Source organism: Balaenoptera ricei, chromosome 19 (assembly GCF_028023285.1).
Source record: "Balaenoptera ricei isolate mBalRic1 chromosome 19, mBalRic1.hap2, whole genome shotgun sequence".
Taxonomy (NCBI): domain Eukaryota; kingdom Metazoa; phylum Chordata; class Mammalia; order Artiodactyla; family Balaenopteridae; genus Balaenoptera; species Balaenoptera ricei.
Window position 1 is genome coordinate 16,182,563 of NC_082657.1, and position 17,841 is coordinate 16,200,403.

Below are 17,841 nucleotides of genomic sequence, written 5' to 3' on the forward strand. Positions count from 1 at the left end.
TTCATTGTGTGTTCTAAGAGTGGATATGTGTTTGTGTTTGTGTGGCACTGACCATTTGTTCAGCACCAAGTGTGTGGGTGTGAGGTGCCTGTGACTCCAGTGCTCTGACAGATTATGGCCCTGGACAGTGATAACCTCAGCCTTTCCCTGTAACACCGAGATTGGGCATGATGTCCAGTCTTCTCTGCTCTCCCTCCCCAGTGTGGGAGGGTCGGGCGATGACCCTTTAAAAATGCGCTGGTCCCTTATGATTGCTTTTCCTTGACTCTTCTCCAAGAGACGTATTGAGAGGAGAAGGAAAGAATTATTATTGAACATCCAAAAGCCAAGTTCTCCGTGCATGTTTTTCTTCTTTCCCTGAAACCCGTGTTATTTTTCGTGATGTGTGTTAAAAAAACAAAATTCAGCCAAATGTGAAGATTAATTGGCTTTATTCAACAATTCATGAATCAGGCAGCATCCCATCTACCAAGTAGAGAGATACTCCAAGGAGTTGTACAAAATGGAAGATTTTTATAGGCAGTAGGAAAGTGGTGCAAGGAAGTTATTAGCAAAAGAAAAGAAAGGATTGTTTTAGGCCGGGACATCTTTTAGGGGAAGGGAATGGCAGGGGTCTTATCATGCAGATTACCTCACTAGTGCTAATCAGGAAATTTCAGATTGACTGTTTAAAGAGCACATTTTCTTTTTGTTTGTTTGTTGAGTTTTTATTTAGGAGCACATTTTCTTGAGAGAGATTGAAACTGGAGTTGTCTTGTTTGCTGTTATGGGGGCACATGACCCCATTTTGGGCTTTTTTTTTTTTTTTTTTTTTTAACACGTGCTTTTCTTTCCTTCTCCTGAAACTTCTTGCCTAACAAAGACACACACCACCACCCACCCTCAAGTGAACTGGTGTCCAGTATTTGCCATTGGAGTGAATTACTGAGTGCTGTGGAGGTGAACTGAAAGGCCCATACCTTCCATACTCCCTACACACCTAACGTTAATCTAAATGTTTTTAAACTTTTCATTTTGAATTAGCTTTAGACTTAAAACTGTTGCAAAAATAGAATTCCCAAATACTCTTAACCCAGCTTCTCTATCAAAGCCAGAAGATTAACGCTGATAAATAACCAATCTACAAACCTTATTCAAATTTCATCAGTGTCCCTTAGTGTCCTGTTTCTGGACAAGGATCATATGTTGCAGTTAAGTTGGTAACTCTCCTTAGTCTTCTTTTATCTGGCACGGTTACTCAATCTTTCTGTGTCTCTCATGACCTTGACACTCTTGAGGTGAACTGGCCATTTATTTTGTAAATTCTGCAATGTAGAATGTTCCTCAATTTGACGTTGTCTGATACTTCCTCATAATTAAATTCAGATTATGCAGTTGAGGCAAGACTACCCCAAAAGTGATGTATTCTCAGTGCATCTTATCAGGAGACACATGAGATTAATTTGTCTCATTATTGGTGGTGTTAACTTTATTTGCCAGGTTTCTCCACCGCAAAGTCACTCTTTCCATTATAATTAATGTGTCTCATGGAGAAATACTTTAGGTCTATAAAATTATGCTGTTTTTCATCCTACTTCCACCTACTACATCCATTGATAATCCCTGCCTGAAAATTTATTACCAGGTATTTGCCAAACGGTGATTTTTTTTTTCCGGATTGTTATTCCTTCTACATTTATTAATTATAATTCTGTTACAAATAGATTTTCCTTCTCCCCATTTAATTTATTTACTAACTTACATAAGTATAGTCTGGATTTTTTTAATACTATAGGTTATAATCCATTACTATCACTATTTTATTGCTCGAATTGTCCCATATTTGGCCACTGGGAAACCCTTTGGATTGGCTCCTGTATCCTTTCAACGTATCCCCTTTATTTATTTTTTTTTTTTTAAGTACTTCCTTATTTTCCTGCACCGCAGGATGTTCCAGGTTGACACTGTACTTTCCCAGCCCTAGTCCTGGAATCAGCAAATTTCCCAGGGATCACTGGCTCCTTTTATTAGAAAATTATATTTAGAAACCAAGATTAGATGTGCTTATTGCTACTGGGATGTCTTTGCTTCTTGACTTTCTCAGATATGAAATATATGCAACTGTACCCACACATCTGTATCTATCTGTATGTATACCTATACAGGTAATCCATGATTTCATATGATATCTCCAATTCCAGTTCAATACCACAGGGCTTCTTCTAGCCATCTCCATTTCCTTTTCTGTAACTCCCTTCTCTGACAGTGAAAAACTCGGCTCTCATTAACCACAATATATTTATTTATTTGCTCAGTCTTGAGTAGAAAGTAGTTCTAACACATATCCCCAAACCCCATACAGTTCTTTTTGTACTTAGTCTTACAGTTCATAGTAAAAATACAGTACCCCCCCAAAAAAAATAAAATAAATAAAAATACAGTTTTCCCTACACCCATCTGTATGGTAATGTTACTCATTTGTAATATACATAGGTTCATTTGTTACTGTTTGTATTTTATTTGGGGTTCCCAAACACACATCCTGGTTGATTTTAATTATTTTTTGAGTATGTGAAACATTAACATGGTTCTGAAAGTTAGAATTAGACCAGAGGATCTACTCAGTTACTCCTCCATCATTCCTTCTCTCCCAATTCCATTCCCCCATTCTTTCCACACTGTTCCCAATCACCCATTGTAGGTAGCCAACCAATCTCAGTTTGTTGGGGGTTTTTATGGTTAAATATACATAACATAAAATTTACCATTTTAATTATGCTGTTCAGTAACATTAACTCCATTTGCATTGTGCAGCCATCACCACCATTCATCTCCAGAACTTTTTTCATCTTCAAAAACCGAAACTCTGTACCCATCAAACAATAATTCCCTTCGCCCCTTCCTCCAGCCCCTGGAAACCACCATTCTGCTTTTTATCTCTATGAATTAGAATATTCTAGGTACCTCACATAAGTGGAATCATACAGTGTTTGACCTTTTATGACTGACTTATTTCACTGAGTGTAATATCTTCAGGATTCATCCATGTTGTAGCATATGTCAGAGTTTCCTTCCTTTTTAAGTCTGAATAATTTTCCATTGTACATATATACCACATTCTGTTTATTGATTTATCAGTGGGCAGTTGGGTTGCTAACACCTTTTCGCTATTGTGAATAATGCTGCTCTGAACATGGGTTTACAAATATCTGTTCAGGTCCCTGCTTTCACTTCTTTGGAGTATATATCCAGAAGTTGAATTGCTGGATCACATGGTATGTTTAATTTTTTGAGGAATCACCATCCCATTTTCTACAACAGCTGCACTATTTTACATTCCCGCTGGCAGTGCACAAGGGTTCTGACTTCTCTACATCCTTGCCAATGCTTGTTATTTTCTGCTTTTTTTATAATAGCCATCCTAATGAGTGTGAAGTGGTATCTCATTATGGTTTTGATTTGCATTCCTTTAATTATTAGTGATGTAGGAAATCTTTTCACGTTGTTTGTTGGCCATTTGTGTATCTTTGGAGAAATGTCCTTTGGCTGCGCTGTGCAGCATGCAGGATCTCAGTTCCCTGACAGGGACTGAACCCGGGCCATGGCAGTGAAAGCCTGGAATCCTAACCACGAGGCCACCGGGGTTTGTTTGTTTGTTGTTGTTGTGTTCTAGGAGTTCTTTATATATTCTGAATATTAATCCCTTATCAAACATATGATTTGCAAATATTCCCATCCCATGGATTGTATTTTCACTCTGTTGACAGTATCCTTTGATGCACAAAAGTTTTTTATTTTGATGAAGTCTACAACACGTTTTTTCTTTTGTTGCCTGTGCTTTCGTTGTCATATCCAAGAAATAATTGCTAAATCTAGTGTTATGAAGATTTTTCCCTACGTTTTCTTCTAAGAGTTTTATAGTTTTAGCTCTTATGTTTAGATCTTTGATCCATGTTGAGTTAATTTTTTTTTTTTAATTTATTTATTTTTATTTTATTTCTTTTATTTTTGGCTGTGTTGGGTCTTCGTTGCTGCGCCCGGGCTTTTCTCTGGTTGCGGCGAGCTTCGTTGCGGTGCGCGGACCTCTCATTGCAGTGGCCTCCCCCGTTGCCCAGCACGGGCTCTAGGCACACGGGCCCCAGCAGCCGTGGCACCCGGGCTCAGCAGCTGTGGCCCACGGGCTCCAGAGCGCAGGCTCAGCAGCTGCAGCGCCCGGGCCCAGCTGCTCCATGGCATGCGGGACCTTCCCGGACCAGGGCTCGAACCCGTGTCCCCTGCATTGGCAGGCGGACTCTCAACCACCGCGCCACCAGGGAAGCCCTGAGTTAATTTTTTAATGTAGTATTAGGTACAGGTCCAACTTTATTCTTTTGCATGTGGATATCCAGTTTTCCCAACACCATTTGTTGAAAAGACTGTCCTTTCCCCTATCAAATGGTCTTGACTCCATTGCTGAAAATTATTTGACCATATATGTGAGGATTTCTATTCTATTTCATTGGTCTAGATATCTGTCTTTTTGGCAGTACCACACTGTTTTGATTACCATCTTTGGTAAGTTTTGTAGTAAGTTTTGAAATCAAGAAGTGTGAGAGTAAGATTGTTTTGGCTATTTGGGGTCCCTTGAGATTCCGTGTGAATTTTAGGATGGATTTTTCTATTTCTTCAAAAAAATCATTGGGGTTTTCATAAGGATCGCATTGAATCTGTATGTTACTTTAGGTAGTATTGTCATCTGTCTTCGTCAGCTCAAGCTTCCATAACAAAATACCATAGACTGCGTGGCTTAAACAACAGAAATTTATTTTCTCACAATTATGGAGGTTGGAAGTCAGAGATCAAGGTGCCACCTTCTCACTGAGTCCTCGCATGGCAGAGAGAGTGAGCTCTCTGGTGTCTCTTCTTATAGGGACACTACTGCTATCATATCAGGCCCCCACCCTTATGACGTCATTTAAATGCAATTACTTCCATAACGGCCCTATCTCCAAATACAGTGACATTAGGGGTTAGGGCTTCCAACATATGAATGGGGCGGGGAGGACACACACAATTCTAAGTCCATAGCAGCATCTTAACAATATTAAGTATTCCAAGTCTTGAACACAGGATATCTTTCCATTTATGTCTTCTTTCATTTCTTTCAGCAATCTTTGTAGTTATCAATGTATAAGTCTTTTGCTTCCTTAGTTAAGTTTATTCCTAAGTATTTTGTTTTTTTGATACTATCATAAATGGATGTTTTTTTTAATTTTCTTTTCTGATTGTTCATTGTTAGTCTATATAGAAATGCAACTGATTTTTGTGTGTTGATTTTGTATCCTGCAACTTTGCTGAATTCATTTTTTTGTTCTAATGGTGTGTGTGTGTGTGTGTGTGTGTGTGTGTGTGTGTGTGTAATCTCTAGGGTTTTCTATATATAAGATTATGTCATCTGTGAACAGAGATAAGTTTACTTCTTCCTTTCCAATTTGGATGCCTTTTATTTCTTTTTCTTGCCCAACTGCTCTGGCTAGGACTTGCAGTACTATGTTGATAGACATCTTTTCATACATATCCTTAAGGGCCTTTTTTACATCTTTTGTGTGTGTGAATTGTCCATCTCTTTTTCCTATTTACTTTCACGGGGTTTTTTTGTTTGTTGTTTGTTTTTTTTTTTGGTTTTGGTTTTTCTGGTGCTTTGTCACAATGTTTAAGAATTCTTTACACACTAGGAATATTAGTTCCTCATCTGTGATGTATGGTGCAAGTATTTTCTTCCAGTTTGACAGTTGTCTTTTTACTTTGTTTATGGTGTTCTTTGTCGTTGAATATTTTTATTTTTATGTAGTCAAATTACCAATGTTTTCCTTTATTGCTTCTGGATTTAGAAAGCCTTTCTAAATCTCAGGATTAAAGGGGAATTTACATGTGTTATCTTCTAATAACTGTATGGTTTCATCTTTTACATCTAGCACCCTGATCCATTTGGAGTTTAATTTTGTGTATGGAATGGGGTATGGATTTAATTTTATATTTTCTAAATGGCTATCCAGTTTTCCCAGCACCATTTATTATGAATTTTATCTTTGCCCCACTGATTTGAAATGCCATCTCTATCATATACTAAATGTCCATATATATTGATACTTGGTTCTATTTCTAGGCCTTCTGTTCTGTTCCACTGGTTGGTTTGTCTATTTATGCACTACTACCACACTGTTTTAATTATAGAGACTTTACAGTACATTTTGATGTCTAGTACAGCTAGTTTCCTGATGTTCCTTTTTTATTGTCAAATTATTCTGTTTTTCCTTTATACCATTTATGCAGCAAAGGGTTCTGTTGGCATAGATCTACATCTTTTGGAGGGTTGTGATTTGTTGATTCATGAGTAATGGCCCCTGCATAATTGTACACAGATACCCTGGCTCATGTAACACTTGTTATTAATATTTTTGATTTTCACAGTCTGGGTTGATGAACAAGGCCTTCTGCTGTTCTGGCTTTTAGGAGTAAGAATGTGATTGGGACCTATCTCAGAAGTCTAGATTCACAAATCTGGGATAAAACTTTGTTTCAGTAACCAGATCTAATTTGATATGGGGCATTTTGGGTTTTGTGTCTTAAATTTGTTTCCGGCCAAATCCATGTTGTTCTTTTGATAAGTTATGAAAGAAACAAAAAAAAGAATATTAGCTAGTAGTACTTGGTGTTTGTAAATAAGTGGTTACAGCAGGGTTTTTAAAGAAGGTCCAGGCTCCCACCCTTAGACTTCAGGGCTCTGCAGACGCCATGAAATTTTATGCAGTTTTTGCAGATACTTTTTTTTTTAATACTTATTTATTTATTTTGGCTGCGCTGGGTCTTAGTTGCGGCACGCAGAGTGCTCACCGCGGCTTGCAGGCTCATAGTTGTGGCATCTTAGTTATGCCATTCGGGCCTCTTAGTTGTGGTATGTGAACTCTTAGTTGCGGCATGCATTCAGGATCTAGCTCCCGGACCAGGGATTGAACCTGGACCTCCTGCATTGGGAGCACAGAGTCTCAGCCACTGGACCACCGGGGAAGTCCTTGCAGATACTTATTTATTTGATTTTTTTCTTGAAAGAAGGTTTATGATTTCATAAGATTTTCAAAGAGATTCATGACCCTTAAAAATTTAGAACTGCAATCAAAGACAGTAATGCCCGGTAATAATAGCCTTTGAGATGTTGTCCAAAATTTGTGCCAACAACAGCGAGTTAGAAGAGGAAGTTTCCATCACATACTACGTTCATATGATGGAATATTATTCAGCTAATAAACATATGCTTACAGAGAGTTAACCAGAACAAGGAAAATACTGTAATGATACAACTCTGAAAATGATGAATAAAAAAGTACTCAAATTTTGCAAAGATCCCATCCCCAAATTTTTTAATGGGTAATTGAATGGAGAAGAAACTGGCTACATATCTGACACCATGCATTCTGCTGTGTGTTCACTGTCTCACTTAAACTGGAAATTGCACTGTCTTGAAAATTGGTCATTCACAGGATGTTTTTGATAATGAAGCTATTTCAGTGCACCAGAGAATATGTTAAAGGACTTTTAGTTGTAATTTGTTTCAATCATACTAATTTCCTTTTTTGTCCCCACTTGTGTTATAGACATTGGCTCGATTGCTCATAATTTTTCTGCTGCCAGGAAAATAAATGTCAGCTACAACTCAAGTTATTTATTTTTGTTTAAATGGAAAGTACTGTTATGTCTTTTATTATGAAATATATAAGCTTAATGCAAAAATCTAGAAATTTTGCTAAAAATGTAATTCATCTAAAGGTAAATATTCTTAATATTTGATGGATATATTTCAAGTATTTTTCTGTGGGATTTTATAGAGTGGTATCTCATATAAATTCTGTAACCTCCCTGCCTCATTTAATAATGCCTTGACTGTGTAGCAATTATATTTTAAAGTCACTATGTAGTATTTCATTATCGAGATGCACCTTAATTTATTAGCTTTACTGCCTACTAAAGAGCATTTATATTTCTATATTTTAATTGTGAAATTGTCCCAAAAGTACTCTTGTGCATACAACTTCACGTATTTTTATAATGAATTCCTTTGGGTCAGGCATTAGACATTTATTAAGAATTTGCAAATATGCAAAATCCTAATCTAGAACTCAGGGAGACAAAGTACTTTTAAAAAGTGAGAATCTCTATTTTTAAATTACAAATAATGTAATGGGGGAGATAAAACTTGTATACGAATGTCCAAAGTAAAGGATGAAAAAGGGCACTCGTTTACCCTGATAGTATGCTATGAGAGTTCATAAGAGGAAGATATTTGTATGACCAGAGCAGTCATTGTCATGTCATATCATATCTAAGTCAAACTGATCCCATAAGAACTCTATGGAGGTGAACTGAGTCACCTATATTTCCTGCAATTTTCATTCTAATCATCAGAAATCCAAAGTATTGGGACTTCCCTGGCAGTCCAGTGGTTAAGACTTCGCCTTCCAATGCCGGGGGGGGGGGGGGGTACAGGTTCGATCCCTGGTTGAAGAGCTAAGATCCCACATGCCTCATGGCCAAAAAAACCAAAACATAAAACAGAAGCAATATTGTAACAAATTCAATAAAGACTTTAAAAATGGTCCACATCAAAAAAGTCTTTAAAAAAAAAAGTGTTAAAAAGAAATACAAAGTATGACCAATGGAGCAAGATGATTCTATAGCTGTTCAGAGAACACTGAGGCAAATAGGGCAGGTGCAGAAACATAATAAACCTATCTGGCAAGAAGAGCTGAAAGGAAGCATCACTTATACACAGGACTTGGTCTGAATGACTTTTAGTTCTTTTCCAGGCAGGTCTCCAGCACACATAAATGTAGTTACCAAATCAAGAAGTTTGCAACAATTGGGAGCTGAGGAAGCAAAAACAACAAAAGCCATTCTGTGAAAAAGAACTGTTTTTAGAATATCCTGAGCTATTATTTCATGTTCAAAGGAAGATTGTTTAAAAAAAAGAAAGTATTTCCTTTTTCATCTGCCGTTTGGGAGTAGCTTATACTTAACAGAACTTTAAAATACGCATTTAAAAATTAATGCGTGGTTATTGAAAAACTACACTTAAGCAAAACTAAGAAAATTGAAGATCACAACCCAGAAATAACCAAAGTAATCTTTAAGGATAAAACTTCCCAGATATGTTCAGTCTGATCTGTCTGTCTATATTGTCTATGTTAATAAATACATGTATTTTACAAATAAGACCACATGATGCCCAGTTGTTTTGTAATCTAACCAGATCTTGAACATTTTCTATGTTATTAACTACTTCATTACCACTAAATTTGTGAGTACTCAGAATTGCTGTTTTATAGAAATCTTTCATTTATTTAATATGCTATTGTCTGACTCAGAATCTTGAACATTGCCTGAGAATGTACATACCTCTCAGTGTATTGATTCTGGGTTGATGTTTAGACTGGAAAAATTTATGTTTACATCCATAAAGCTCAATACAACATTTAAAAATATGACATATAAGAAAAGTTTCAAGTTAAATCAGAAATTCACTTAAATATCAGAGTCATGTAAATATTTTGACAAATGTATAGATTGGCCTGTCAACAAAAGGGATGTGCAGATGTTCATGGTGTTAAGGAGGCCATGTTAATGCACACAAAGCAACTAGTTATTAATAACTATAATAACTGGTGATCAGGAAGTGATGTTTTAAGAAATTTTCATCTTTTTTTTTTCTTTTTAGCTGCGTTGGGTCTCCTGCGTGTGGGCTTTCTGTAGTAGGGGCAAGCGGGGGCTACTCTTCGTTGCGGCGTGTAGGCCTCTCATTGCGGTGGCTTCTCTTGTTGTGAAGCACGGGCTCTAGCCTTGCGGGCTTCAGTAGTTGTGGCACGCGGACTCAGTAGTTGTGGCTCACGGGCTCTAGAGCGCAGGCTCAGTAGTTGTGGTGCACAGACTTAGTTGCTCCGTGGCATGTGGGATCTTCCCAGACCAGGGTTCAAACCCGTGTCCCCCGCATTGGCAGGCAGATTCTTAACCACTGCACAACCAGGGAAGTCCCAGAAATTTTCATCTTAATACAATAGTTTATTATTTATATGTAGGTGTTTCTTGTGTTTAATTATGTTTAGGAAATTATTTGGGGGCTTTGTGTTAAAATGTGACTCATTATATTTTTCACATTTTAAATATTGGGAAAGAGGCTCCTGGTTAGAGTTTTTACTCAGAATGATTGCTTTTTCAGGAATAGATTACTAATGTTAAGGTGAAGATACCTATATATATCTACTTCTCGTGAGCTGTCAAGTTCTCCTACTCCCCCGGCACAAGCCTTGTGTGATGTGGGATCCATGCCCTCTGAAGAATAAGAATGTCAATTTAGAGACAGGGAAAATCCAGGGATGTAACTACAAGCTTCACTGGGTGGTGTGTAGATGGCTGAACTTTGCTTAGAAGGATTTGTACAAAGATTTGATGATAGGGATCTAAAGGAGCATGATTTTGCTGGGTCAAGAACAACTTGTCCCATAACTCATAATCTGCCTTTTGAGGGCTTTTTGTTTCACATTGTGGGTTTGTGAAAAATCCCTTTGAGATGTATAGAGTTGGAAATGCACAGCTCTGCTCTGTTATTTCTGAAGCTTCCTCTGACTTTTTAAAAATTATTCTTTCTTATATTGACCAAGGCCCCAAGTCTGAATTTTTATTTAGTCAGAGTATAGCTGAATTAGCGTATTAGTTAGGACAGGTTGTTATGCTGTGGTAGCAAACAACCCCCAAATCTCAGTGGTTTACAAAATAACTTTTTATTTTTTGCTCATTATGCATCAGCATAGGCAGGGTCCCAGACTAAAGGAGACTCCACCATCCTGTAGCTGTACCATCTGAAACACACAGCCTCCTTGGCCACCACATCAGCAATAGAAAGATTAGAGAATTATGTGGTCTTTCCAGTGCCTCAGACTGAAGTGGCACACATCACCTCAGCTCATATTTCTATTGGTCAAAACCAGTTTATGGCCCTGCCTAACTTCAGGGGGCTGGAAAATGTCATCTTCTACATGCCCAAAAGGAGAGGAAGACTGGATACTTGAAAAACTGGATAATGGTGAGACATTAGTAATGTCTACCACACTGGCTAAGACCCATTTCTTTTTCTGTGTGTAGGAAGTTGCTTCTGTAAATTAGGTGTGAATTCTTTTTGGAGCAAGGAAGACATCCTGGACTGTGGAAAGAGGTTAACAAGAGGCCTGTGCAGAGGTGAGTGAGGAGACTAAGGAAACAGGAAGCCTTTTATATGAAAGCTCACCTCCTCTGTGGGAAGTCAGTTACTGTTTGAGAACACACCCCACAAAGGCTCTAGAACTATGGAGAAGATTAAGCTCCTTCAGCATACAAGTTCCCAGAGGCACTTCACTGTCACTCATATCACTCCATTCGTATTTTCTTTTATAATCTATCCCACCCCATGAGGAGGAAGGAATTAATTGTGTTATTTATGATTATAAAACATATGCTTAAAGGAAAACTTGAAAATACAGGAAAACAGGGACTTCCCTGACGGTCCAGTGGTTGAGACCCCATGCTTCCAATGCAGGGGGCGCAGGTTCCATCCCTGGTCGGGGAACTAAGATCCTACATGCAGCGTGGTGTGGCCAAAAAAAAAAAAAAAAAAAAAAAAAGGAAAAGAAAAAATACAGAAAAACAGATTCCCCCATAATTATACACCTAGAGACAAATGTAAAAAATTTAATTGAAAATCCTTTCAATCCATTTTCTGTGCATACACATATGCATGTATATACGCATGTGTATATTTTTCCTATAAAAATAAAATTACATATACTGTTTTATTACCTACCTTATTCACCCAAAGTTGTTTAATATCTTAACATCAGCAAAGATATGTTTTTATGGCAATAATGTTTCCATTGTATGGATACACTGTATTTTGTAGGATATTTAAATCCTCTCCAAGTTGTTTCCATTGTCAACAGTGTCTCCATCATACACCCCACACTCATCTTTTGGATAGAGTCTCAGATATAGAATTACTTCATCAGAGGACATACGTGGTTTAATTTCTGCTAACATTGCCTTGTTGCAAGTTTATACCAGCTATAATCTACTGTGTGTGTCCATTTCCTCACATCATGCTATTGTGAAGTGTCATCAGTCTTTTAAAAATTTGCCAAATTGATAACTGTAAAATGTTATTTCCTTATTGCTTTAACGTACATTCCCTTCATTACTAGTGAAGTTTTAAAACTCTTGATAGGTTGAGGAGCCACTTTATTATCTAGTGAGTTGCCCATGCATATCCTTTGCTCATTTATCTAAAATTACTGCTTTTTTCTGAAAATTTAATTTTTAAAAATTTATTTATTTATTTATTTTTGACTGAGTTGGGTCTTTGTTGCTGCGTGCGGGCTTTCTCTAGTTGCAGCAAGCAGGGGCTACTCTTCGTTGCAGTGCGCGGGCTTCTCATTGCGGTGGCTTCTCGTTGTGGAGCACAGGCTCTAGGCGCACGGGCTTCAGTAGTTGTGGCGCACGGGCTTAGTTGCTCCGCGGCATGTGGGATCTTCCCAGACCAGGGCTCCGAACCCATGTCCTCTGCATTGGCAGGCGGATTCTTAACTACTATGCCACCAGGGAAGTCCCACCTTCCATTTTCTCTTGAACTCACTCCAGCCAAGCTTTTGTGTCCTCCACTCTAGAGAATCCACTTTTGTTGAGACTTCTAATGATCTCTCTAATGCCAGATCCAATGGACAGTTCTTGTTCCTCATACCACTTGACCTATTGGTAGCATTTGACAGTTGTTCTCACCTTCCTTCTTGGTATACTTTCTTCACTGGGCTTTCAGTGAAGCCCAGTTCTCTTTTTTTCCTTCTATTCCACTGATGTCTCCTTTTCAGACTCCTTTCTTTTTTCCTTTTCATCTCCCTGTTCTCTAACTGTTGGAGCCCCTCAGGCTCAGGTTCTGGACCGTTTTTCTTCCTTACCTTTAATCACTCTATAGGCAATCTTACCTACTATCAGAGCTTTAAATATCAACTGAACATCAGTAACTTCCAATTTTATATTCCTACATTTGGACTTTCTCTGAACTCCCGGATCGAATGTCTAATGGACATCTGGCATTTCCACTTAGACATATAATAAGCATCTCAAGTATTAAGGTAAAACAGAATTCATAATTGGTCCATCCAAACCCGCTCCTCTCACAGTCCGTTGTGTTAAAAAATGGCAACTTCATACCTCTAGTTGCTCAAGCCAAAAACCCTAGCATCTTGGCCTCTTTTTTTTTTTTCTTTTATACCTAAAATCAGTAAATCCTGTCAGCTCTTCCTACAGAGAATATCTAGAATCTGATCAGTTCTCGTCACCTCCCCCATGACCATACCACCCTAAGGCAAGCCCCTCAACCCCTTGCCAGGATTACTGCAGTAACCTTCTCACTGGTCTCCCTGCTTCCCCCCCTTGTCCTCTTAGTCCATTTTCCATGAGTGATCCTTTTAAATGTAAATCAGATTATGCCATTCCTTGGTTTGAAGTGTTTCAGTGGCTTCCTGTCTTACTCAAGAGTAAAAACCAACGTTCTTACAATGGCCCACAAGCCCCGTGTGATCCAGCTTCCATCTATCTCTCTGGCCCTCATTTTCTCACTCACCCCATTCCAGCCACTCTTGTCTCCTTCCTCTTTGTTGTTAAAGCCTGCTCTTGCCAGAGGCCTTTGCATTTGTTGGTCCCTCTGCTAGGACTGTGCTTCCCCTAGATATCTGTGTCGACGTGTCACATTCCCAATGAAAAGCCTTCTCAGATCACCCTTCATTCCCCCATCTCCTTAATCTTTTTATTTTCCTCTATAGAACTTTGACCCCTTTACATATAAATAGGAATATCAGTGTCAGTATATCAATATTTGTTATTGTCTCCTTCCATTAGAACGTGAGACCCGCTGGGACGGGCTGGATTTGCTGTCTTCCTTACACATAGAACCATGCCAACTGAGGTGGGAACTCAGCAAATATGAAAGAATTCCTGACTCCTTTTTCTCTCTCTGCATCCATATCCAATCAGATGCCAGAACCAGTTGATTTTACTTCTCTGACACCTTGAATTCATCCCCTTCCTCCTCATTTCCACCATCACCATCTTGGGTCAGGCCTTTGTTTGCTTGGGAAAGTACAGGCACCTTTCAGCTGATCTCCCTGACTCCAATTTTACTCCTCTCCACTAAAATAATCTGGCCATATTGGCCCTTTCACTTCCTTTTTTAAAATTCTTCAGTAGCCTTCCATTCATTAATGGGTGAAAACCGAACTTGTATATATTCAGTCAGTATTCATTGGTCACCTTTATACTTCAGTCACTGTGGCCCGTACTATTTACAGTGATGATGAGACCTGGCCCTCATAGTTAATGTCATAAGCATTATCTTCCTCTAGATTCTAGAATTAATTAAATTTAAATTCAGATTAACTAAAATTAAATTAAAAATTCAGTTCCTCGGTCATACTAGCCACATTTCAAATGCTTAGTAGCCACATGCGGCTAATGGCTACATTATTGACAGTACAAGATGTGAAGAGTTCCATCATCACAAAGGTTCTATAAGACAGCAGTGGTCTAAACCTTGCCCCAAACTGTACAAGTCATTCGCAGTTATTCTCTGCAATCCAAACACACTGTCTACTTCTGGTCCACTGTCTTTGCCACTGTTCTTCACTTTGCTCAGAATGCTCTTCTGTCCCTTTTCTGTCTATTAAAATCCTCTGATTTTAGGCCCCAAATCATATTCTGTAACTTACAGGAAATTTTCCTTGACACCAGCCCCCAGTGATTTAACTAGTCTTCCTTCTGACCGCACCCCTCCCCACCATGGGAACTCAGCAAGGTAGTCTGGCTGCTTACTTCAGCACTATTGGAATTATTTCCTGCTGTTGCCAATGGAAATCAAAGAAAATGGATGTGACATCTCTGCAGGTGGACGGCAGTAAGAGGGACTTATTTAACTTGCTTCTCAGTGCAACTTGATAGGAGAATACAACATCTTAAAGTTGCATATGTGTAGCACTAATGTTTCTTTTTAAATAGTTGGGGGAAAATGACCTAGAAAACCAAATTGCAGTTTGGTAGCCAAAATTAACTCTTGGTTTATTTGTCCTTTGTGTGTGAAAAGTCCTACTATTCCGTGCATCCAACTTCCTCACGGATCTGTTGATCAGTTTTGGTTCTTCTTAGTACTATTGAGATCTATCCAGTTGATACCAACGGCCTTAGCGGCGGCAGACTCTGGAATAACTCCTTACACCTTTCTGGCCTGCATTTCTCTAGACTTCACCCTCCAGGGAGGAGTTTTCTTTTCTTACTTTTTGACTGTCTTGCACACCATATGCACTAAGGATTCTGGAAACTTCTAGCATGACTGCAAAGTGGCCAAGAGAATAAAGTCCTTGATGATAAATCACAGTATATATAAAAAAAAAAAAAGCATGGGTGCTCCTTGCACCTGTAATTAGAACCAGCCTTACTACCCTCCTTAAAAACCCCTGAGTTCTCATTATCTTTTTTTTTTTTTTTTTTTTTTTTTTAAATTTTTATTTATTTATTTATTTTTAATTTATGGCTATGTTGGGTCTTCGTTTCTGTGCGAGGGCTTTCTCTAGTTGTGGCAAGTGGGAGCCACTCTTCATCGCTGTGCGTGGGCCTCTCACTATCGCGGCCTCTCTTGTTGCGGAGCACAGGCTCCAGACACGCAGGCTCAGTAATTGTGGCTCACGGGCCCAGCTGCTCCGCGGCATGTGGGATCTTCCCAGACCAGGGCTCGAACTCGTGTCCCCTGCATTAGCAGGCAGATTCTCAACCACTGCGCCACCAGGGAAGCCCAGTTCTCATTATCTTGAAGTAGGCCGTTCTCCACCAGCCTCAGCAGCTCTCAGCCAGAGAGGAAGTGATGTTCTTCAGGAAAGCAGTAGAGAGGGCTTATGTGGAAAATAAGGATTGCTGGGCCAAGAAGCTTCTAGAAATTGAGTTCCCACTCAGGTCAATACTCTGGATGTGGAGGTATGCCTGTAAGATGCCTGTATTACTGTTGTTTTTTTGCTCCTGTCTAGTAAGTCCAGCTGGGGCTGGAGGCTTTGATGAAGCCTCTTGTATGGATGGTGTGGCCCTTTTTGAACTTAGAAGGAGAATGTAGAGCCGGGGAGGTACCCAAGAGGTTTTGCCTGTTGAACCCAGAGAAGCTGGAAAACTTTGTTTAAGGTTGTCTTTTTCACAAGGTTTGGCCTGCACAGGTATGCTCTGCTCCTAGCCTGTAGGTACCGTCCTCATCTTTAAGGGGTAAAGTCTGAGTGAGTCTGAGTTGTGATCCTCCTTGCTGCAGCTGCAAAGGAAGGCCTGCTTGGTACAGCTAGCTGGGAGTTGTCTAGGCCTCATCTAGGGTGTAGATTAGCATCAACAAGATAGGGACTGTCCCAGCCAGAATCCCTCCTAACTTGCTTGGATTCTATGTCAGTGCCGAAGCACATCTGCCTTGAATCCATCTTTCAGTTTCCTTATGGTTTAGGAAGGGGCTGGGTTTTGTTAACTCAGTAGTTCTTGGCATTAGTGTTGTGTGGTGGGACAAGGGGAGAGCAAAGGAAGCAGAGCAGGGACCCTGGAAGTACAGTTGTTTTAAGCTCATCTATTTAGGCGTGCTGAGGCAAGCTCGGTTTATGAGATTTGCCCCTTCTCCCCCTACTCTGTTTTCTTTTTTCAGGACTCTGCACTTGTTCAAGAGAAGAATCTAAAGAAATCCAAGCAGGACAGGTAGTTCTAAAAGCCATGACCCAGGTAAGTTGAAGTTTCCTCTATCCTTGAAATAATGCCAACATTTGTGTTCTTTATCCTGAGACTTCCCTATCTGGCTGAGCCCCATTCAGTAACCTGCTCCCAGTTCCTCCATTGCAGGGAATGAGCAATGGTGCCTCACCTCCCTTTGTGGCCCTCTCTTCTCCAACAGTGTTCACATACGTGCACAATGTTCTTACCAGAGCACCAATGGAGCAGAAATATATTCTCTTGAGAGAAATTTGAGAGCTGCCCTTATCAGAACCATGGTTGAATAGAGCCAAAGATAAGATAACTTTGATCTTTTCCATTAACCCAAGTAGTTTCCTTTTTTCTTCTATTTTAAAATATCACCCCCTCTTTAAAAATCATAAAACATTTCACAGTATTGAAAAGTACATACAAAAACATGTCTATAACATATATATGGTATAAAGAATAATAAAATGAGTTGATATAGTTGTTTAATGTACCATCTAAGCAACCCTTATCCCTTCCCACACCTCTTCACATATCGTATTACCACCTCACCAACGTTAATGACTACTTTTAATTTTGTGTTCGTTAGTACTTTGATTCTTATAATTTACCATATATGAATGCCTGCTGAACAGTATACTGTTGAGTTTTTAATTTTTAAATTTGATGTACAGTTGTCATATTCTCTATATTTTTTACCATATTTTTTCGCTCAACACAATGTGATTTCAAGTTATTCATGTTAAGTTGTGTAGCACTAGGTCAGCAGTTCTTAAAGTGTGGTCCAGGAAGACTTTGATACCCTTTCAGGAGGTCTAGGGGTCAAAATTACTTTTATAATAATAATACTAACACATTATTTGCATTTTTCACTCACAACTCTAATGAGTGTACAGTGGAGTTTCCCAGAAGCTATATGAAATGTGTTATCCCAACAGATTGGGGAGTTCCCTGGTGACCTAGTGGTTAGGATTCCTGGCTTTCACTGCTGTGGCCTGGGTTCAATTCCTGGGTGGAGAACTGAGATTCCGCAAGCCACATGGTGCA

The 17,841-nt window shown here is 39.0% G+C and overlaps 1 protein-coding gene across 1 annotated transcript in view; it reads left to right on the forward strand.

Moving 5' to 3' along the window:
• ZNF565 (zinc finger protein 565) overlaps positions 1 to 17,841 on the forward strand; it is a 31,731-nt gene that overhangs the window by 635 nt on the left and 13,255 nt on the right. Inside the window, exon 2 of the mRNA XM_059906302.1 lies at positions 16,745 to 16,818. Within this exon, the coding sequence (XP_059762285.1) occupies positions 16,810 to 16,818 (9 nt within the window). The 5' untranslated portion in view covers positions 16,745 to 16,809. The remainder of the gene's footprint in view (positions 1 to 16,744; positions 16,819 to 17,841) is intronic.